The sequence below is a fragment of the Balaenoptera borealis genome (genome assembly GCF_965194805.1).
Source record: "Balaenoptera borealis genome assembly, chromosome: 7".
In the NCBI taxonomy this organism is placed as follows: Eukaryota; Metazoa; Chordata; class Mammalia; order Artiodactyla; family Balaenopteridae; genus Balaenoptera; species Balaenoptera borealis.
Window position 1 is genome coordinate 102,741,712 of NC_138864.1, and position 23,394 is coordinate 102,765,105.

Consider the following 23,394-nt stretch of genomic DNA (forward strand, 5'->3'; position numbering starts at 1 on the left):
TCTCAGACCCCCAAAGGCCAAGAACTGCTGGAGACTGCGGTTCCTCTGCGCCTGGTGTGGGAGAGCAACATCTCCCACCAATGGAAAGAAAGAAAAAAACAAAAACAAAAACAAAAACCCCCAAAACAAAAAAACCAAGAAACAGTGGAGAGGAGAGAAAAACCAGGCCTGGGCGAGACCGCTGGAGAGATAAACCTCGCTTCTCTGCAATGGGGAGCAGTAACATTTCCTGCCCTCGTTCTGAACAGACGCACTCGACTTCATTCCCTCCTGAGATCCTCAAGGGAGATTAAAAAAACACCTTATGGTCCGATTCATTCATATTTGGGCCTCGGTCCCCGACCGACCCACTCCTGAAACCTCTGGCATTGTGAAGGAAGGCGCCCCCAGATCGGCTGTAGGAGGAGAAGCGAGGGCCAGTCCAGGGGCCCAGTTACTAAGATCAAGCAGCTCGTGCAAGAAGAAAATCCCCGTGAGGCCTGACAGTAAAGTCTGAGTCAGCAGCAAGGGCACGGACCCGGGTCCGGCCGAGCAGGGGTCCAGGGCAGGCCTGCGGAGGTGACACTTCCCTGCTTGCTCCCCGGGCAGGTCCGGGAGGCGGCGTCCGGCCGCGCCGGCCCGCACCCGGGAAGCCGGGCCGGAGGGCCGACGCGGGGCCGGGGCTGGCGGGAGGCCTGGCCGGCAGCACCACCGCCCCCCCGCGCCGCTCCCGCCTCCTTCCCCACTCCCACTTCCCGGCCCTCCAGCCCGGGCCCGTGAGGTAAGGTCGGGGGCGGCGACGCGGGTCTCGGCCACTGACCACACATTTCTTGCCCAGGAAGGTGAAGAGGGACTCGTTCTCCTGCGGGGTGAGCAGCAGGGACCCCACGTTGGTGACCCTCCGCGGCGGCGGCGGCTGCTGCTGGCCGGAGCTCATGGTTTCGCCGGCGGGGTAGGGAGGCCAGGGCCGTCTCCTCCAGCGAGTGGGCGAGCGCTCGTCCCCTTTCTCGGTGACAGGGGCGGGAGGAGGGTAATCAGAGGCGCAGCATCTCGCAGCTCCGCCGGCGCGGGGAGGAGGCCACGGGAAGGAGGAGTCGACGGCGGGCCGCGCTGAGAAAGGGAAGCTCCCAGCTCCGGCGGGGCCAGGCTTTGGCCGGAGGCTCGTTGTCTTCGCACTCCGGCGACTGCGCTAAACTCCCAACTCCTCCTCCAACCCTCCTTCCGCGGCAGCGGCGGCGGCGGCGGCGGCGGCGGCCGCACAATCCAACATGGCAGCGGGGACGGGCGAGACCACAGGACGCAAGACGCGGGGGAGCGCGCCGGAAACGCGCGTCTGCGGCCCCGGGAGGACCCCCCCCCCACCAACGCCGCGCCGGACGGAGGCCACGCCCCCTTCCGGCAGAGGGGCGGCCGGACGCGGGGATGCGGGTCTGGCGCGGACTCTTCGTGTCTAGGCTCCACTCTTGGGTGTTTTCCGGCGGCAGAGGCCTGGACGGAGGAGGTGTCTGGTCTCCGTGGCAGAGCTGCCCGTCTCTCTTCTGCGGACGCACACCTTTGCGGAGCTTCAGTGCATACCCAGGTCATCCAGGTCGTACTTCTGGGGCGCGACAGCCGGACGTTCACACAGCTTGTCAGAAAGGTCTGGAATCTGGAGACGGAAAATGGGAGAAGGGACGCGCTCCCCCGTGCTCCTCGCTGGTTCCGTGAGAGCCGCAGGTGCCTACGGGTTCTCAGAGTTTGTTCAGACTTCAGCAGTGGGAGTGGGAGTGGAGGACCAGGTCTCTCCCAGGAGTCTGAAACAGAGATCTTGCTGATGGATGTTCCGAGAAAGCAGACGCACTTAGAAAAGATTTCTACCGCTCGCTGGTGTGTCTCGTAGGACAAATGTATTTGTAACATTTCAGTTCAGACTCTTTTCTCGAAGGGTCCTCCACACATTTTTTTCCCCCCTGTTTTGTGAATTGAAAAATATTTCTATTTTCCCCCCTCTCGTCCTTTTGTTTCTCTCAAACCCCAAAGACCTTGTGTTCTTTTTATCCAAAATGAATATGCCCATTTTGGGGTGTCACCCAGGGAAATACATATTGTGATTTAATCCTTAGAACTAATAAATCTCAGGAGTTTTTTTTTTTTTTTTTTGTATGCCTCAGAATACTGAAAGCCACCTAGGTTAACCCCCTTTGTTCAGTAAATTAAATACTAGACAGCTGTATTAAAACGAAGTTTTGGAATATGTAAATGATAAATAATACCCACTGCTGTGAATTATAAATAAGCATCTCCACTTTAAACAAATTAGCATTTATTGCATAAACTTTACCATCATGTTTGCTTGCTATTCAGTTAAAATAAAAGTTACCTATATTAAACTCAGGACATCTATCCTTTACCAAATGAAATTTGGTAAAACTATTTGATTTTAATATTTCTGAAAGCTCCCAGTACAAATCTTGGATGTACTAAACAGATTGCTAAACCATTATCAATACACTTTAAAAATATAAAAAATTTAAATGAAAGCCCCTTTAATGAAATTAGTTAAGTAGTAATAAATCTAAAAGGAAAATGAGATGATATAGTCCTAGGAGTCCTCACTTAAAATACAGACATTTCAAGGTTAACCTTGATTAATAATGTTAGGGAAAAAAGTGATTTTCAAAAAGCAGGCAGACTTTTTGTAAAATAATTAGGTTTAGAAAGGCGGTAGTAAAAATATAAACCAGGAGTTGCCCCTGAATTTCAGAGCTAACAAAATAAACTTAGCAGCTGAATCAGTTTGTCTCTTGTGTCAAAAGTGAGGTTCCTATATATCAAAGCCACAGTGATAGTGGAAAGCATTACCAACTCTTGAGAAGTAGAGATTAGATCAGTAATATTTTCAAATCTGTGAACCAGGATAGTAACAGAAGTACAGGCTTCAGATAGGCCTAAGTTGGAGTTCTTGTTATGTCATTCTAACCTTATGGACTTTGGCCAAGTTGCTATTCTGAGTTTGTTTCCTCATCCATAAAGTGAAAATAATTTCTGTTTAATAAAGGTGTAGCATAAACAGATAATTAAACATACTTCAGAGTTACAAAATTTACCAAAATAACGCGTAAAATACCTGATACAGAGTGGTTACTCAAATACTATTTGTCCTGTCGTTGACCATCCTTGCCTGTGGTCTGCTCTGCCTTCCCTTAGCTAAGGGAACAAGCGTTGAGCTGAAATGTGTATTTTTACCTTGGTCGTATCTAAGCATGCTACTTTGAAAATTGTCCTTCGTAGTTGGGACTCTATGTAGTTCTTCACATAGATAGTGGTGAATTTGGGGCATAATTTCTTTGTTAGCAGAATTTCTAGTTAGGCTATATGTGATGTCACATAGGTTTATGTGTCCCAGTATGCTGAAATTACAAAACTTTTTGAAACTATCAATCTAGAGAATCATATTAATTTCTAATTAATAAAAACTGAAAGATAGCAATTTTTATGCCAGAATGCCAGCTTTTAAACGTTGCAGACTACCAAACTATTTTGAAGATGAGAGAGAGAGATGTGGAAAAGGACTGTGAAAAAAGAAGCTATAGGAGGACAGTTGAATGGACGGTAGCTATGAGTTGAAGAATCTGTCCCGTGCTGACAACTATTGGGTTCCAATCCTTTCACAACCTGTTGTTAGTCTAGACTATTTATGTTTTAATTGATTTTTTTTTCTTTCAGGAAATTTTCAACAACTTACCTATTTCTAAATGCAATTTTCTGACTCTTTTGCCCTCGTTCTTTTTTCTTTAGAAATGAGGATGGAAAATTATAACGACCATAGGCTTTTGTCTCAAGCCCAAAACATGTCTTTAACTTTTCCTCATAAAAAATTTTTTTTTAACTTTTCCTCAAAATTTTAAGTATGGTTTTGTCCACAAAATTGCAATTTAAGTTCTTATTTTCTACCCCTTCATTGTCGTTTTTGCTTTTCTCTAGGCTTTTTCCAACTTTTTGTTCTTAAAATGTGGGAAATGTAAGCGTGGACATTGCATTGGCAATAGGACTTCCTTACTCTCATGAACATGTGAACAAGCAATATTTGGATTTTCCTGCCTTACTATGTATATAAGGATTCTATTTTTCCACGTTCATCCTGAGACCAAGCAGTACCAGCTGTATTTGTTTGAAAAGTTTTAGCAAATCCCCTTCTTCCTTTGATTCTTGAGAGCATATCCTTTATTTGGCAGAACACAAGACATCTTTCTCTCTGTTTTCTTTGGCAAGTGATTTTCTTATCTCAAATTCTTTTTACCCAGTTTGAGAGACTGGATTTGATCCAGGAAATAAGAAGGATTCTGTTTCCCTTCAACTAAGTATCTTGAAGTTTGTAAGCTAGGTGAAGAAGACTGTAGGGATTCTATTTTCCTATAGGTATAAAATGCATAAGCTGTCTTAAAATGTCTATGGATATCACTAAGAATAAGGCACTTCATGTTTAATTTTTCCTATTTGACTTTCCTTGACTCACTTAGAATCTATTTTAGGTCTTTTATTTTCTTCTTTCTTTGCTATAATCCTTTAAGGTAAAGTCCTCATTTTAACAGAAAACATTAGGGTAGCTTATTTATGGAAACGAAGGCATTTTTTTTCAGATGCGTTCCCTGCAGTTATTGTTATACTTTGCCAATTTCTCCTGTCCTGGTGCTCTGTTAATCCACTTTTCTCCTTTACAAATATCATTGTTTATGTACTGTTACAAGTCCTCTGAAACACCCTGTTCCCCTTGCTAATGTTAATCATTTAAAAATGGAATGACACCCTTCCTTGTAGGGGAATGTAGAGGTAGCTGCACACAGGGATCTGTGACATTCAGCAGCCACTGTAGTCATAATTACCAATCCTGACGTGCTGCTTTCCCATGGCAGAGCTGAGTTGTAGAGACAGAACAACAGCAAACCTGGCTGCTGCAGGAGTGGTGAATGTCGCTTCCCGCACGCAACCTCCAAGTGCCATGGGTTTAGAATATTCACCTTGTAAAATATCTCTGCACGTTTATGTGAATGTTGCATGTAGAAATGTTTAAGAGGATTTGTCCTTGTCCTCCCAAGTTAAATGTTTTATTTTTCATCAACTAAAATCTTGAAAAGTAAGTTAACAAACGATATTCCACTCCCTCTCCCTTTTAAATTCATTTTGAGTACAAGACTCTCTGGGGCTTACTTTTTTAGAAATAGACAGCTTATTTACAACCCATTCTGATTCCTTATTGGTCTTAGTGGAAAACTGAATTCTTAATTGTGCTAGTGAATTACCAGTGATAGTTACTACCACTATATGGCCACTACCACTAGTCTCCACATACCTAATACATACCTTTATTCAAGAAATGATTTGCAGTATGTATGTTATAGTTCCCAGGATGCTGCTTACCGGTTTTTTTTTTTCTTTTCCACTGCTCTTTAACTTTAATGAATACTCAATGGTTCTCAGTTGGATTATTCCAGATGAGAGAGGGAAAACGTTGGCTTCTTTATTATAGTGTGCTCAAGGTCAATCTACCTTATGGATGAGTAGGCAGTTTGGATACTTATGATGATCTGACGATGTCATGAGTCTCCATGGATTACCTCACTGAAAGTATTGAGATGAAGGATATGGACTCTTCTACCATATAACTTTTTTGTTGTAATTTTGATCAAGTTTGTTATTTCTATTTCAGTAATTTTTGTGTTCATTTTTATTACTCTTTTCTTCTTCAGGTTTATTAGTAGTTCATTTTCCATTTCAGAGTTGAAATCTAGGCTTATGTATTTTTTTTTTAATTGAGATATAATTAACATATAACATTATGTTAGTTTCAGGTGTACAACATAATTCAATATTTGTACATATTGCAAAATACATATAACTTTTTAAAAATCAATTTTTAGCTTTATTAAAAATGATACATTCACATGATTTAAAAAATAAAATAATACTACAAAGCTTATAACAACAGCATAACCCAGAAGCTCCATGCTTCCTTCTCTGCCCCCATTTACTCCCCCCCAGAGTCATCCTCCACTCTGAACTGTTTCTTTTGGTATTTACATGACAATATTTACATTCCTGTAGGGCTTTAACTTTGTTGGGTTTATTTTCACCTCGATGATTTCTTCAAATTTTGTTTTGTTTAATTGTTTCATTTCTCCCGTATTCTTTAACAACTGTAAAATCCCTCCCCATACTCTTTTCCACATAATCAAATGTATCAGGAATCTATTAGATGTACTTATGTTGTGTTTGTTTGTTTGTTTTAATCAGAGACCTGTCTCCCAGGGCCCTCCACTTAATCTAGACTGTTGCTCTCTTGACTGCATGACTGTTGTCTGGGATTTCCTTTCACCTCTTTTGTGTTGGGCTCTCTGATTCTTGGATCCTGTGTTAACTCTCTTGGTTTTTCCCTTGTTTGGGTAGCATGTATTCATTAATGACTTCCCTAGACAAATATATGTAAAAAGTAAAATTTTTGAGACCTTGCACATCAGATGTCTTATTCTAATCTCACAAGTGGCTGATAGTTTAACAGGGTCTAGAATTTCAGATTGAAAATCACTATCCTTCAGAATTTGAAGATGTTATTCCATTGATTTCTAATTTTAACATTGCTGTTCAAATATGATGTTATTCTGATGCTGGTCGTTTGTGTGTGGCTATTGTCTCTAGAAGTTTTTAGGATCTTCTGTTTGCTCATGGAATTCTGAAATTTGATGATATACCAACAGTGGGATCTTTTAACATTTATTGTATTAAATGGGTATTTCAAATGCCCTTTCTATCTAAAAACTCATGTCCTTTAGTACTGGAAAGTTTTCTTGTGTCACTGTCTCATCATTTTCTCCACTCAGTTTTTTTCTTCTCTTTCTGAAATACCTGTTGGTCATATGTTACGCCTCCTGATTCATTCTCTGTGCAACTAGGAACTACACCCAAGTTTCACTCTGGAACTGCTGCAGTGAACTGTGATCTGTTGTCATCTCTGGAGAGACACCGTAAATCCAATGCCAAAGTTGAGAACTAGAAACTAGAACTCTTCTGGGTTTCTAAAAGCTGTATATTTCTGCTGCCACCTTTACCAGAATGGATTCCTTGTGCCACCTGCTTCTTTATGTGCTTTGAAGTCACAGTTGCCCATGAGTTGTCTGTTTAGAGAAAAGTCACAAAGCTGTGCCCTAGCTGGAAGAGAGCCTGAGATTTCAGGTTCAGCTTTAGGGATCTGCAGATTCATAAGGTCAGAAACTCCCTGAACATAGGAGGAGTATTTATAGGTACTCAGCAACTACTTAATTTAGTTGGGGAGAAGTTAGCAAGAGACAATAGGAACTTTAGGACACTGGATGACTGGAGAGGAGGTCTTTTTAGACAAAGCAATAATATAAAATATTAAACATAAATAGGACTTGCTTTCCGATTTTATGAAAGTGATGCGATAGCATTTTGTGTACTGCATTACATGCATATAACATACATACCTGAAAGAATTATAAAACTTTGTCTCTTTGAAGTAAGCAGTCCTTTTTATTCCATTTTTTTGTCTTTAATATGAACTAAGAATTTTTTTTCCCTCCACATTAATTAGGTTATTTGCCCTTGGAAAGCTAGTAATGGTTGAATGGATTGGTACCATAAGATAATACATTTTGATGTCATTTATCTATGAATAGCTACCTAGCTAATCCATTAAAGAAAATCATAGTATATCATTTTAATATATCATATGTCAGAGCCAGTGATATACAGATTTTCCATTTGGAAATTATCATTACTTTTTAAATGTCTGTCTCCATTGTTAGTCTTAAGGCTGTCTGAGAGCTGGGAGCATGTCTTATTCATCTTGATAGCTTCTTAATGTTGAACCTATACAATATTAAATGTATACTTATAAATCAAGTGATCACATCTGATCCAAGGCACAATATATGAATATTTTTCATGACGTACAAAGATAGCTATACATGGTCTGAAATCAAGTCAAGAAACTTAGAGTCTTGTCCAAACTCTGCCACACAGTACTAAGCATGTGATATTCTGCGAGCCCTGGGAGAGAAAATGCAATCTGCAGAAATCAGCACACAACCTAAGGGGAGCAGGGAGATGGGTCGTGGCTAACGGCAGTAGACAGGAATGGCCTCCACCTTGGATGACCAGCAAACTAATGCGAATCCAGAGCATGAAATGATTTTTTTTTTTTTCCTGAGCAGGCGTAGATATCCAGGGTCCCAGTCTGAGAGGAGAAATACAGGGTATGTTTTATGGGTTTCTGGGAATAATAGTTTTTAGCTTGGTGCAATTGCCAGAACAGTAAATCAAGGTTGACTTGGTTTGGGAAAGCAACTCGAAGCAAATACTGGAGTAAGAACAAGAACCAGAACAAGATACAGTAGACTGGCCATCCCTAGGGTCTTGGGGGGATAGACCAGTAGTTCTGAAAATGTGGTTCCCCTGACCAGTAGCATCACTTGGGAACTCGTCAGCAATGCAAAATCTCAGGCACCACGTTGAATCAGAAACTGAATTAGAAATGTCGGGGGTAGGCCTCATCAGTTCATGTTTAAAAGAGCCTTCCGAGTGATTACGATGGCCGGGCCTCCATGAGGGCGTCCAGGGGATTCAAGTTACCTCCACCAACAAGCACCATCCCTCTCCTCCCCCAACATATGACACTCAGTAGTGTATGTCAGGCTGTATCTGAATCCCATTGCTTTTTTGGGAGGGAACTATAAAACCCCCTGGGATATATTCTTGTCAGTTTGAGGCCTAGATAGTGTAGACGCTGTAGGGACAATGTCTTCATTGTTCACATCTGGCAAAACAGCTGCTAGGGCAAACAGGGATTAGCTGTTCTAATCTGAGTTCTGATATTAACTAGCCATGTAATCTTAGTAAAGTTACTCAGCTTCTGTATGCTTCCATTTACTGCTTTGTGAAATGAAAGGAATGAATTACTGATTGCTAAGGTCCTTTTCAGCTTAAAATTATATAATCAATCCCATGGGAAAAGACATCCAGCTTTTTAAAAAGTAATGGGTAAAAAGGCAGTGCAAAAGAGAATATAAACAATATTATTTTTTTCATTATTACAAACAACCTTTTGGTGGTGTAAAAATTGAATATGTAAGCCTTATTATAAGCCTACCTCTAAGAGGGAGTGATAAGAATTACAATCCCGTGAGCATAAATATCCTACTTTTAATTACCTCAGTAGAAAGGAATGGGTGATTTGTGACGGTGGTTTCATGGAATTATCGCTCTAATATGTATCATTTGTATTCAAAACTAGATTGCATAATACTTGATCATTGTTAAATCAGTCATGCCTCTCAACTCCCCATGGCTGGAAGTTAATATTATTGGGTTGTTGTTTTTTTTTTAAGTAGTTGAGGAAAAACACTGAACACTCAAATAATTTAGCCAAGGTCAGTGGTCATGTTAGAATAAGTTCCTTATTCCTTGTTTGGGAATCAAGGGACCTTAGCAATTATTAGTTCAAACTCCTCGTTCACCCATGTCTAAAAATGGAAACGGCAGAAAAGTATCAGAGAATATGTGGATGTATATGGTTTGTTATTTAGCAACAGCTGTCAATTAAATGTGTCTAAAAATTTCACTGAGAGGCAGCATAATATAATGAAAATAATTCAGTCCTTATAGTCAGACAGACCTAAGGTGAAGACAAGCTCTACAGTGGTCAGATTACCTCACTGTAGCTCAGTTTTCTCATCTGTAGAATAGAGATAATACCTATCTCATGGTTGTAGGGAATAAAATTGAAATAATGTATATAACAGCACCTGCTACAAAACCTGGCACTTAATGGTTGCTCACTAAATGGTAGCTATTGCTACTAAATAGAACTAAAGTTAAAGGATCTCCCACAAAAAAAAAGATTTTCAAGAATCCTTTTTTTTACTCAGCCGTAAACTTGTAACCTGAACACCCTATAGAGTGTAGAACAAGTTTTAAAGCTTATTTCCCTCTGTTTTCTCAGTTCTTAAGTTTCCAATACCAAACAAAATATTTTGCCATCTCATCAATAATTACAACTTTGCATATTATTTAAGGATCGAATCCCTAAATCTTAGTATTAGAGTACCCATTTTATCTTATTGCTTAAGTGATTCCTGTGTTTCTCCAGAATCTATTTGTCCTCTAGAGATTTTTTTAAAAAAATCATCATTAGTGCTTGTATTAGAGCAGGTTCCCTAGAAGCAAAGCCTGAGACAGGGGTTCAGGCACACATGCTTTATTGAAGGAACGTTCTTCAGGAAACACTTATAAGGGAATGAAGGAAGCTGCATAGGGAAGGGGAAATCACTGCACAATTGACATGTCAGATGAAGTCTAGCCTTAGCCTGATCCAAGACAATGAAGCACTGGATCATAAATGAAATTTCACTTAACAGAAATGTCACCTTGAGGCAAGAGGATCAGCCTTTTGTGTGTCACTTATTACACACTCAGCCATTGGCTTTGGGAAGAGGGAGCTTTGGGATTTGGGTGCTGACTCCCATTAGCCAAAAGCAATGCCAAATCTCTGGAGAAGGGAGCAACTGTGAGCCGTTAGCAGGCAACACTCCCAGCAGCTGGGAGCTGGGTGCATGGACTGGTCAAGGGAAACTGTCAACAGTGTAGTTCCTTTAAGTGGAAGGTTTCTAAATCTGTGATTTTCCATTGCACTCACAGGATGCCAAATGATAATTTCTATATCTGTATGAGCTGAAATCTGGCTCACACTCTGTTAGCCAAGTCGTGTGCCCTGGCACCCAGAGGAGACATCTTTTGCTAATTCCTACAAAAGCATTGAATAGACTAGTGACAACTTCAAAGCATAAGCTGCAAGTGAAGGGCCTCAATAGCTAGTCCTAAGCAGGGCAAGGAAAGCAATACTGACAAATGTTTAAAGTAAAATAGTACTTGGATATAAGTTATCTTTTCATCAAAGTCCAATAATTGTTTTTCTCTGCTTGGTCAGCACTCTCACTGAGTGAACCCAGCTGGAAATCAGCTGATTTGGAAGCTGGGAATTGTATCTTGTAAGGGTGACCCCCCTACAATACAGAACCGAGCAGAGAAAGGGTGAGAAATTGGTTCGATAGCAATTTCTCAAGGACAAGTACAGTTATTTGCTAAAATAACCTTAGAAGGATGTATTTGGCTGTCTAAGTTCCCAGTCCCTGTATCTCCTTTGGGCATAGCAGCATATATATATATATGTTTTCAAATCATTTCCTTTTGGCTGTACTTTTCCCATTCAGTTTCTGCTCATTGCTAGCTTTCAAATCACTTACTGATCACCGGAATCCATATGCCATCTTTACTCTTCTGTATTTTCCTGTAATAGATACCTATTCTTTTTCAAAAGCTGATGTTCATGATCCTGAGTAATGGTAGCCAAATTTATATTTTGTGACCTTCCCCTTAGAAGGTCACATCTAAGATTTAAGGCCCTTCTGGCCATAGAAGATTGGACCAGGGCTAAATAATCTCTGGGCCAACAAATTTGTTTCCTGAGATCTGGGGATCATGTATTCCAGATGTTAGTATATGCTAATTGCATAAACTAAGGACATATAAATTCAAGGAATTTTCTGCTGTGTTCATGAAAGAAGAACAAAGCAATTTACAGAGAGAAATTGGAATGAAGCAGACTTAAAGAAAGAAGCAAAGATGTGAGATCACGTGATCTCTAGAGAGGGAGATAAAAGGAAGAGAAGTCTCCAGCCCTGCTAGCTTTCCATTTCCTAGTTGAGACCCAGTATCAGTTCTTGTTCCTGGATTCTCTGTTGTCCTATGTAAATTCCTCTTTTGTGGTTTATTCCAGAGCTCTCTAAAAGTGCACCTCAGGTGGGACTGGAACCCAGCTGCACCTCAGATGGAACTTGAACCCACAATCTTCCAACTGAAAACCACAACTCATCTCAGAGCTTAATGAAGCTCAGGTTCTTTATGTCTCGGCACAGAAGGAATTCAGTGAGAGGCAAAGTGATAGGTAAGAAGTAGATTTATTAGACTAGGACACTTGTGAAGGACTCAAGCGGGCAGGCAAGGGGGGTCTCCCCCAAGAACTAAGTGGGCTACGTTTTTATAATCAAAGGAAAAGTGGGGAGGGGGAGAAGACCACCTTCCTCAAAAGATGTTGCAAGAAAATGGGGCATGAGAGGATGGTCATATCCCAGGTCTCAGCTGAGTCCCTGGGACAGGCCGCCAAATGAGGGTCCTTGGCTTCGTGCAGGAAAGAATTCAAGAATGAGCCAGAATAAAGTGAAAGCAGGTTTACTTAGATACTCATTCCATAGGCAGAATGGGGTCCGTCTCGGAAAGTGAGACGGCCCTGGGAGATACACACTCCATAGATAAGAGTGTGGACCATCCCAGAAGGTGAGAGAGCCCCCAGGCTGCAGGAGTGGTTAGTTTTTATGGGCTGGGTAATTTCATAGGCTAAGGAGTAGGAAGATAATTCCAACTCTTTTGGGGGTGTGGGTGGGGATTCCCAGGAACTGGGCTACTGTCCACGTTTTGGCCTTTGATGGTTGGCCTCAGAACTGTCGTAACATCTGTGAGTGTGTCATTTAGCATGCTAGTGTATTACAATGAGTGTATAATGAGGCTCAAGGTCTACTGGAAGTCTAATCTTCCACCATCTTGGGCTTAGTTGGTTCCAACCAGTTTATGTCTTATCCTCAATGGCTATGTCATTCTCTTAATGGTTGTGCCCTGCCCCCTTCTCTCCTGTCTCATTTCTATTACCTGCACCTAAAAGATCCTTGACCAAGATAACATTTTAAACTAATTTGAAGAAGTTGTTTAAAAATTAAGTTTCATATTTTCTTTCTCACATTTCCATTTTCCTCCTTTAAGATTCGTAGGAAGATAAAGACAGTGGAATACGGGTACTTCTTTTTTACCTGGATACTCTTCATACTGAAATTCTTGTATGTTTACGTTATGTTCAGTTAGACTAGGACTCTGAATTGATGAAAGAGGGAAGTTCTAATAGGCATCAAAACTGACTTGGTATGATGACTCAGCTCCTACATAATGATGGTGTCTATGTGCATGCACATTATAGTGTTCTGACACACGTAAGGAGAATGTGTCATCTTGTCACAATTTCCTGTTTTCATGCAAGTTCATACAAATCCCAATCTTATCTTCCTCAGGCTCTCCAAGCACCATTGGATTTAATCTAGATCTATAGCTCCAACTGATAAGCTCCCTAAAGTCATGGTGCACAAATTCGAACTCAGTGATCTGTGTTGCAAATCTTTCTTCTTCAGGTGTTTTCTTGTCTTAGTAAATAACACAGTTGTGTACCCTTACACAGTCAGAAACCTCAGAATCATCCTGTCCTCCTGTCCCTCCCGCTGTCCCTGTCCTCCCATCTCCAGTCGCCATAGCCTGTCAATTTTACCTCCTGCTCACTCTCTATCATCACCTCTTTTTCATCTCTTCTGCCCATGCCCCAAGTCAGACCATCACTGACTGCCTTCTCGGTCTCCCTGTTTTAAGGCTCACTGCTGTGCCCTCAGTTCATCCTGTACATTTTTGCCAGCAAGCAAGTGAGAAGCCGATCGTGTTAGCCTCCCTAAAAAATTCTTCAGAGATTCCTAATTACTTAACAGGGTAAGATTTAAGCTCCTCACTCAGATATGTAAGGCCCTTCAATATCTATCCCTCCCAGCTTATTCAGCCTCATGCTCTGGTAACTCTTCCCCCTGCGCCCAACCCCTCACACTTCACACTCCGTCCGTGCTTGGAGTTGCTTCAACAGGCCACGTTTCTCACACCTTATTCCCTCTGCTTGGAGTGACCTCTCTCCTGTTTCCCTAAGGTTGTCTGTGTGGCAAGCCCTCCTTCAACAACCAGGTCAAGTATTTACCACTTTTGTGAAGGCTTTTCTGAATTTCCCAGGTAAGGTGCCCTTTTCTCCTTGGTTCCCACATTGAAACTTGCATGCAATTCCGCTACAGCTTAAAATGAATTAAACTGATGTGTGTTTATTTGTTTCCTCATTTGACTCTAAGGTGATGGATCCTGTATTTTTATGTGCATACGACCCCATATATGTGTATTTTTCAGTTACATGATCCCCCACTGCCTAGCACAGATTCTCAATAAATATTTGTTGACTAAGAATTAGAGAAGCATGAAAGGGAAGGGAGGAAAGAAAGGAAGGGAGGGAAAAACTAAAGGAAGACTGTTCAGAGTTCTAAGAAACTACTTCAGATCCGTGTAGTTCTCAATATCCTTTTCTTCTGAATAATCCTGGCTCTCCCAATGCAAAATTTTTGAATCACGGCCGAGACTTCTGTTCTCACCCATCAGGATATAAATGCTGAAGCTACCCTCTGCAGCCAGGTAAGCCTTCAAAATTCTCTGATTTTCACTGGGAGATCTTTTGCCAGGTACCAATCTCTCTAATCTTACTTGCTTTTCTTTGACACTCTTGATACATAACACTCTCATAAGCAAAGAAAACAAAAATTTATTTTGAAGGTGACAGTGACTCTGAATAATAGAAATACATTCAATAGTAGTACTGGATTGCCCAGGAATTATATATTATATTTAAATAATCTGTCTAAATATATTTCTACTGCAAAAATGCAACATTAAAGACTTAGAAGCTAATCATTCTGGACATTTTATTCACCATTCAAAGTATATGTTAATCAAAAAACTTGTCAATTTCTCATGGAAAACTGAACATACTTTTTTCTGGAAGCTCTTGCCTTGTATTTCTTTTGAAGTAACAAAGCTACAGGTGATAAATAAAGAAAATGAATTGTCACACTGATATTGCCTGTATAGAACAATCTTCTTGTGTTCTAAGAAAGTTGGGCAGGAGTAGGAAAGAGGGACCATGTGAGTATAAGTAAAGAGAGAAATTGACAGTATACGATTGTTGGGGATACAGTATGTTAGGGATTTTTGCAAGTCAAGGGTTTAAAATGTAATCGTTAGGTGGAGAAATCACTGCTCTTAAGACACTATTGGGTATCTGTTCAGAATCTGTTCTATGGGAAATATGGTAAGAAAGGGACTTATGGTCTCTTACTCTAATATTTTGCCTTTAATTCCCTTCTTAGTTTCCATAAATTTCTGAGAAGTAATATATGCTAATGAAGTAGTTTTCCCTGCAAATATTTATGCAAGTAAAAGAAAACATAACTTACATGTTTAAATTACCAGAAACGAAAACTTAAAGGAATAACTGCTTTTGTAGTCCATCTTTCTAGAGTCATCATTTCTTCAGCTAATTCACTACAAAAACAGTTCAGGTCTTTATCCTAGGCTTCATATTTATTTAAACTAAGGCTATGATTAAAACTATTTTCATACCTAAAAATAGAAAGCAATATACTCTTCCTGCTTCCTTAGTATAGCAAAACATTGTCCCAAGGAGCTTTATTCTGTCGATCTGTTCTATCACTCTCTTCTGTTAGGTCAGGTTTCATTTTTTATCGCTTTACTCTTCCTAAAGCTGTTTTAATTTCCTTCTGAAGATAAGCTTTCCAAGGCCAATTCCTGATGTTTCTCTCATTTGCCTGTTGCTGTTTTTCCATTATAATACTTATTCTTTCTTCAACAAATGGATTGTTAGGTTTCCCACTCTCCAACTTCTATTCCTATAGTTCCTAACTGAAGAGGTCTACTAAATTTGGATTTCTAATAGCTTTTTTTCTCTTCTGAGGGACATTATGTTGCTATCTTACCAATTACGACAAGGTTCCTAATTGTAGTTGCTACAGAACTCTTTGAATTACAAAAAGCCTTTTCTTTTGGTCATCAATAATAGTTGCCTTTTGTTTCCTTGATTTTGAAAACGTCAGAGTCTGTCCTCAAGTAGAAATGTAGAACACCAGTCCTTCAAAACCACCTCAGACAGCATAAACCATAATTTTTTGCTGTTCAGCTACTCTCAAAACCCAGTGAGAAAGGTGGGATTTTGAAAAGTTTTCAATGGAAATGCTCTCCATCGAAACCCCTAGGTAACCTAACTTTTATTTTTGCATTAAATTCGATCCCTGGGAGCCCGCATGGTTGTACTGCATTAACTTAAGCCTCTTATAGAATCAAGTGCGCTAAGTTATAGTGTAAAAACTCTTGATTTTAATAGAAGATTGTTGTAAGAAAAAGTATTATGAATTCACTTTTATATTGATGATAAAACTATTGTTCAGGATATTTTTCTTAAGTAATATAAGTTAATAGTCTCTCTATAAGAGTGCTAAGTGAGAAGTTTCTTTCAGAATTTAGTTACAGAGAAGAAGCTCTCCAGAAGCATTGGTATAATTTCTCTGTTCCGATGATAGTTGTAAAATAATGTATTTCTTTCCACACACCCCCTCCCAACCCCACCTGCCCCACCTCAGGCTGCTCAGATACTCAGAGCACAATTTAATGCTATTATATCAACTATGTCAATGCTTTCAAAATTTCAGACATTTGCATGATACCTTCATGACGTTTGCCATATCCTCATACCTCCAGAAGAATTTATATTCTAATTTTAATCAAAGCAGTTTTTTACTTTAACAAATGTATTTTAAAAGAAAACTTGGGTTTGATATGCTAGCTATATTTTTAATCCACATCAAAATATTATTAAACTGTCAAAATAAATGATTTGTATAATGCTTAAAATCATCTCACATACTATCAGTAGTACATATATCATGCACTGGAAAACACTGAACTGTGTTAACTTAGGATTAGCTTATTTTGCCCTCCTATACCTGGTTCTGATTTTCTCTTAAATAATTTTATTGTGTATGCCTTTTGTTGCCTCAAAATATCTTTGATAAAAGGGACTCTTGACTGCAGGTGTCAGAATCTAAGTGCAACTAGCATATGTAAAGAAAAGAAGAAGGAGAAGAAGGAGAAAGGAGAGGGAGAGAGAGAACTGGGTCTGTTAACTGACAAGTTCAAGATAGACCTCTTAAGGCTTAGCTGGATCTGTCATTCATTGATGTCAGTAGGTCTCAGCCCTTCATTCTCCACCTTTCAGCTTTGTTCTATGTGGCCATGATTCTTGGTCAGACTCTCAATGTACTGGCTTCCTGCAGCTCCAGGACTTATCACCTACCAGTTTAGCAATAATTCCAGGGGAAAACACACAAGCAGATTCCTCTTTTCGCACAACTTGAGCAAAAGTCTTAGGTCTGATTCTCATTACTCTGACAAGCATCATGTTACTTAACTAATCACTGTAGCACGGAGTTTTGCAGTGTCTGACTAATAAATTTGCATCATGTACCTGGGGAAGATGGGTCAGTTCCACCCACACCAGATATAAGAATACTAGGGTAGATAGTTTCTAAAGTAAAAGAGTGTATGGTTGCCAGCTGTATGGACTCAATGTTTATGTCTCCTCTCCCCCAAATTCATATGTTGAAATCCTAACCCCCCAAAATGATGGTATCAGGAGGTGGTGCCTTTGGGAGGTAATTTGGTCATGAGGCTGAAACCTTCAAGAGTGGGATTTCAGCAACTATATATTAGGTTGGCTGGGCCTTGGCACTATTGATATTTTGGACTGGCGAATTCTTCACTTTGGAGGGTTTTTAAACTAAAAGTTAGGTTGAGATATCAGAATCAAGGACAACTGTTTACTTTTTTGTTGTTTTTGTTGTTTTTTTTATTTTTAAAAATTTTTATTGGAGTATAGTTGATTTACTATGTTGTTTAGCTTCCGCTGCACAGCAAAGTGAGTCAGTTATACATATACATGTATCCACTCGTTTTTAGATTCTTTTCCCATATAGGTCATTACAGAGTATTGAGTAGAGTTCCCTGTGCTATACAATAGGTCCTTATTGTTATGTATTTTAGTGGTCCCCAACGTTTTTGGCACCAGGGACCACTTTCGTGGAAGACAATTTTTTCACGGAAGCGGTGGGGGTTTCAGGTGGTAATGCGAGCGATGGGGAGCTAGCTGCACGTGAAGCTTCGCTCACTCACCCGCTGCTCGCCTTCTGCTGTGGCCCGGTTCCTAACAGTACGTGGACCGGGGGTTGGGGACCCCTGATCTATTTTATATATAGTCGTGTGTATATGCCAATCCCAATCTCCCAGTTTTCCCTCCCCCTCCCCCAAGGACAACTGTTTAAATAAGTGCAGGCATGTTTATATAATAAATGCTGCTTAATGCAGCGTCTGTGCAGCATTAAGATGTTTAACAACATCTCTGGCCTCTACCCACTAGATGCCAGTAGCATCCTCCACTGTAACAGCCAAAAATGTCCCCAGACATTGCCAAATCCCCCTGGGAGGAAAAGTTGCCCCAGTTGAGAACCACTGCAATATATGTAGATATAGATGTACAAATATAATGACACTTATAGTTAGAAATGAGCCTCATTGCTGATCCAGGTTTGTGATGAATGGTAAAATGCTATTGATGGTATTATAACTACTCCATGACCAACATTTCCTTCCTTATTACATCTACATAAAGACTCCTTAGTTTATGGTCACTGATAAAATTTATTGAATTTATTGCTTGTGCTTCTGTATCTTTACCTCATGGATTCATAATTATTTTGCATGACAAAGGAGAGAATACAACTTTACTGTACATCAGGGGAATCTGTCAGTTGCTGCTCTCACACATAATCCTATAGCCATTACTTATGTTTGAAATTGTATTTGATTTCAATCCATATCAATTGTTGTTCATCTCTTCAGCTCATCATTCGCATATGTTTGTAATTCTATAATTTTCCTCCGTATATATTCTTATAGTTGAGCTATGCTATAGCATTTCACCTTCCTGCTAGTATATTGGTTGCAGTTTAGAACCTTTTGGTTGTTATAATATTTTGGCATTTTTGTTACGGGTAGTTTGTACATGATTCCAATTACTTGGATTTGGAGAGAGGTCACTAAGACTGGAAGCCGAGTGGTTAGTGGATAGAATCCATGGATAACTGCACTATCCGGTCACAATTCAAGTAAAGTGGGCACCAGAATTTACAGTGGGTGGAAAGCGCATCATCAGACATGTGATACTCTGACATCGAGATGCAGTTGTCATCTGTGAGGGTGGTGCACAAACAATAGCATTTCCGACCATTAAAATGATGTTTCTAGAACAAAATTTCAAACCCAAAGACTGAAGTTTAAAAAAACAAATGGCCCCTAAGTGGTGGGAATGAGCAACTAGGCAAAAAACTGGAATTGAAACTGAGAATTCTGGACAGCACAGAGGTCCCATTAGTTGAACTATGTGGTATAGAAATTGTGACTTACGGAATAGTAAGGGAAACCAATGGTAAGTGAGGTATCTCTGGAACAGAATTATAGAAAATTGGCTTAGAACTAAGCTTTGCCTGATGAAAGCTTCTTGGGCACTTTCTGCCTCAAGTCAAAAGTGGAAGTGCCATGGGGTGAGCAGATCAAAGAACCCAGAGGGCTATCTGCCAACTGATGAGCAATGGAAGCTGATAGCCAATGTTCCGTTAAAAAACTGGATTTGATGGCAGGCTATACAACACCTCTGAAAAAAGATTCATAGTACCAGCTATTGATGGCACAACATGATGTCTCCTAAGATTCATTGGTTGTCTTGATTTGATTTTCTTTTTTCTATGTCACTGGAACCTGTATTGCCTCAGTAGAATATTTTTATAATGGTTTAAGTCTATTCTTGTCTGTGGAAGCTACTGGCAGTCTTTAATCTTTTTCCTGGTTCTTGCTCAGACTTATTATTTACTTCTTTAGATTTGGCAGTCAATTCAGAATTTTTGCTGTTAATACAGTGGTCCATTTTCTGCTTGTATGAGCTCCTGTTTGTGCACTTGTATGGGAAAGAATTGCACAAGCTGTAGTTTATCAGGCTTGAGCCTAGTTTTACATTTTTTTTTAATAAATTTATTTTATTATTTGTTTATTTTTGGCTGCGTTGGGTCTTCGTTGCTATGTGTGGGCTTTCTCTAGTTGGCGGCGAGCGGGGGCTACTCTTCATTGTGGTGCATGGGCTTCTCATTGCAGTGGCTTCTCTTGTTGCAGAGCACGGGCTCTAGGCACGCGGGCTTCAGTAGTTGTGACACGTGGGCTCCGTAGTTGTGGCTCGCGGGCTCTAGAGCACAGGCTCAGTAGTTGTGGCGCACAGGCTTAGTTGCTCCGTGGCATGTGGCATCTTCCCAGACCAGGGATCGAACCCGTGTTCCCTGCATTGGCAGGCGGATTCTTAACCACTGCACCACCAGGGAAGTCCCTAGTTTTACACTTTAAAAAAATTAGACATATACTATTTCAGTTGTTTAATAATTATAATTATGAATAATATGTAAAGGAATAATGTAAAGTTTGCTCTGTTATTCTTTTTAATTTCTTTCCCTCTTTTCTATGGAAAATAAGATAAGTATAAAGTATCACTACCTGAGATTACATTATTGGTTTTTAAGTTTTATATTAAATTGTACTAGCTCAATTTTATACTAGTTTGGAAAAGGATAACTACAGTGTATTTATATGCTCATCACATAAAATGTTTTTACTTAGCATGCATTTCTCACATGGTATTAGCTTTCTCAGTTTTACCTTAGTGTATGTATGTGTGTGTGTGTGTGTGTTCTCTTTACATCAACCAATGCATTGTTTGAGTCAAATCTTTACTATTTGCTTTATTTAAATCCCTTAAGCTTATGATTCAGATCTCACAAGATATCACAGAAATCTCAACCTAGATGGGAATTTCGAGTTGTTCAAATTGAGCTTTCTTCTTCTTTAGCAATGTTCATTCTTTGTTTTAATCTCTCCCCTCAGGTTCTGTGCTTTTTTAATTAATAAATTCATGTAGTCAGTCAACCAGTGAATCCATATTCACCCATCCGTTCATAAAATATATGCTTCACACTATGTCCTGCATGGCATTTGGCTATGCAGTGGAGAATCAAGGGTGAATGGACACTACCTCACAAGCCAGATTCTTGCCTCTATGCTTTGCTCACCAGTGAGGTATGCTCCCCTGCCCTGCCCTTCAGTTAGTGAGCAAATCCTGTCAGTTCCGCCTCCTTTTCCTGCTAAATCTGTCCTTTGCTGCTCCTACGTGTCTCTGTTACCACATTCCTAGATCAAGTGTCTGTCTTTTGTCATGGGGATACCTACGACTGATGAATCTCTCTTCCTCTGATTCTTATTCAACTCTGCAGTCATAGGATCTGCCTGAAATGCAAACCAGCTACTCATAACCCCTTGGAAACCTTCCATTCTCCTACAGTGAAGTCAATATCATTAACATTCTTCGAGGCTTCTCCTGATCTGACTCAAGCGTATCTCACCTGCCTCATCTCTTGGTACTTCCTCCCTGAAACTCTTCTTGAACATGTGCTCTCTCACCTCTGGGTCTTCTAATGAGCTTTCCCTTCTGACTCTTCACCTCCACAGTCTTTATCTCCCCACCTCCTTCACCACCCTTTTCCCAGATAATTCCAACTCATACTTAATGTTACAACTTTGATATCACTACTTCTAGTGTAAAAGGAAAATAAAAATGGAGCTGGTATTGCTCAGAGAGCTCTCTACAGTGGAGCCGGGAGGCCTTTAAGGAAGTGTGGCTTAATGCGCATCTCAATTTGGATGGAATCTGACCTTTTGACCTGATGAAATCATCCAGAACGCCTGCCAGAAATTCAAGATACTTATCGGACCCTTACCCTAAAACAACTTGTAATTCCTTAAAGACAAATGTTTTCTGACTCGTGTTAGAGTCAGTCACAATTCTCACCAGGCAACTTGTAACAACCTTGCGGCTTTTTGTCTTTATAAGCCTCTGATTCTTTCCCTTCCTTGGAATACTCTTTCAGGGTTACCTGAATCTGTGTCTCCGAATTGTAATTCTTAAGACCCCAAATTAATTCTTTTCTTCTTTGCAGCCTCCTGCAATTTTTTTTTTGGGGGGGGGCGGCGGGTGGGTTGACACCAGTGCTTTCTCTGGGTTAGGTATCTCTTCTATGTGTACCTTTACCATTGACAGTATTGAAATTGCTTCTCTTCTTGTCCTTCTATCCTTTATATTCTTGTCTTCTTGTTTTTATGCCTCTTCTTGTCTTTATGAGACAAGGGAATTGTCTTTTCCACTTTTCATACCTGGAAACTAGCTTAGTACTTGTCACATTATAAGTGTTCAATAAGTACTTGTTGAATGAATGAATGATTGAACAAGAGAACAACTCAGCCAGTGTCTCAAATATTAAAAAACATCTTCTCAGTCTTAAAAAATGCCATTAGAGTCTATGTTCTATACTCCATGCTAGGATTATAAATAGAAAATAACTAATGACTTTGTTGTTAGTTCTCAACCATATCTGGAATAAGACAAAAAAAAACAATACATGCAGGAATAGAGTCACTTTGCTTTGTGTCATGTATAAAATGCTGAGTGCAGCCAATTTTCAACAGGGACTTAGATTTAGGTTTCTTCATTTCAATCTCTGGATTCCCTTTTCTTTTTTTCCCCCATTAAATGACACACAAAAAGAGTGCCCCCTCAAACACACACACCTTTTTGTCATCATTCTCCATATGAATCCTTAAAGTAGCAGACTTTCCTAGGCAACTGGTGTAATGAAAAGCCCACTGAACCAGAAGTGGAAGACCTGCAGCAATTTGGAAAAATAGGGGAGACTCCATTTATCTCAAGGGCAGGCTTAAACTGGTTGGGCCACTTTATTCATCTGGGAAATTAGAGGAATTGGATCAGAAGAGGCTATCCCGGCGAACATCAAATACTTACTATTCTGTATTCCATTTTAAATAGGAATTAATTTATAAATTTTCAATTTCTATAAAAGTTTCAGGAAAATGCTACATAACGTAAGGTATATTTCTATAGGCCTCTGCATTTGAATTACCTTAACTTGCATGTAAATCCTTACGTGACAGGGATCTCAACTTCAAAGTGGACGGGGTCCACTGCCAGGATGTAGTCTTGACTAAGCATCTCTAGAAAACTGCTTGGACAAGCCTCAGAAGAGCCTGCTTTTCGTGGCTTGCTTGTCAGGAGGACTTTGGTTTGGAGTTACGGGAAGTCTGAGGAAGTTTAGTGCATGGGAGCCTGGGCTCTAGAGACAAATGCTATGGAGGGCACCATGTCTCTTTCCCGATCTCCTATTAAATCAGAGCCTTTTGGGAAGAAGTGATTTGGGTGGAAGCTGAAGGAGCTGTTTTTATGACAGAAGATGAGATTTGGGAGAGGGACATTTTCTACATTTTGGAGCAAGACGTTGCTGCACTGGCACAATAAATTGTGACTGGAATGTGGTGCCACTTCTGGTCCTTCAACTGCAGATTTGGGAAGCACTGGGAGACACAGCGTTTGACAATGATGATGCATCCCTTCAAGTGGCTTCTCAACTGAAGTAGGTATGGGGATTGGCTGTGAACACAGGTAAGACATCCCTG

At 40.2% G+C, this 23,394-nt stretch overlaps 1 protein-coding gene and 1 pseudogene across 3 annotated transcripts in view; one reads left to right on the forward strand and one right to left on the reverse strand.

Annotated features, from left to right (window-relative positions):
* WASL (WASP like actin nucleation promoting factor) overlaps positions 1–1,278 on the reverse strand; it is a 65,215-nt gene extending 63,937 nt beyond the window's left edge. For both annotated transcript variants that reach the window (XM_082400089.1, XM_082400088.1), the window contains exon 1: positions 800–1,278. In XM_082400089.1, coding sequence (XP_082256215.1) covers positions 800–916 — 117 coding nt within the window. In that variant the 5' untranslated portion in view covers positions 917–1,278. The remainder of the gene's footprint in view (positions 1–799) is intronic.
* Positions 1,279–1,752: 474 nt separating this feature from the next.
* The window catches only part of LOC309632520 (hyaluronidase-3-like), a 63,899-nt pseudogene continuing 42,257 nt past the window's right edge, over positions 1,753–23,394 (forward strand). Inside the window, exons 1-2 of the transcript XR_014249544.1 lie at positions 1,753–1,845; positions 11,807–23,380. The product of XR_014249544.1 is annotated as a hyaluronidase-3-like (transcript). The remainder of the gene's footprint in view (positions 1,846–11,806; positions 23,381–23,394) is intronic.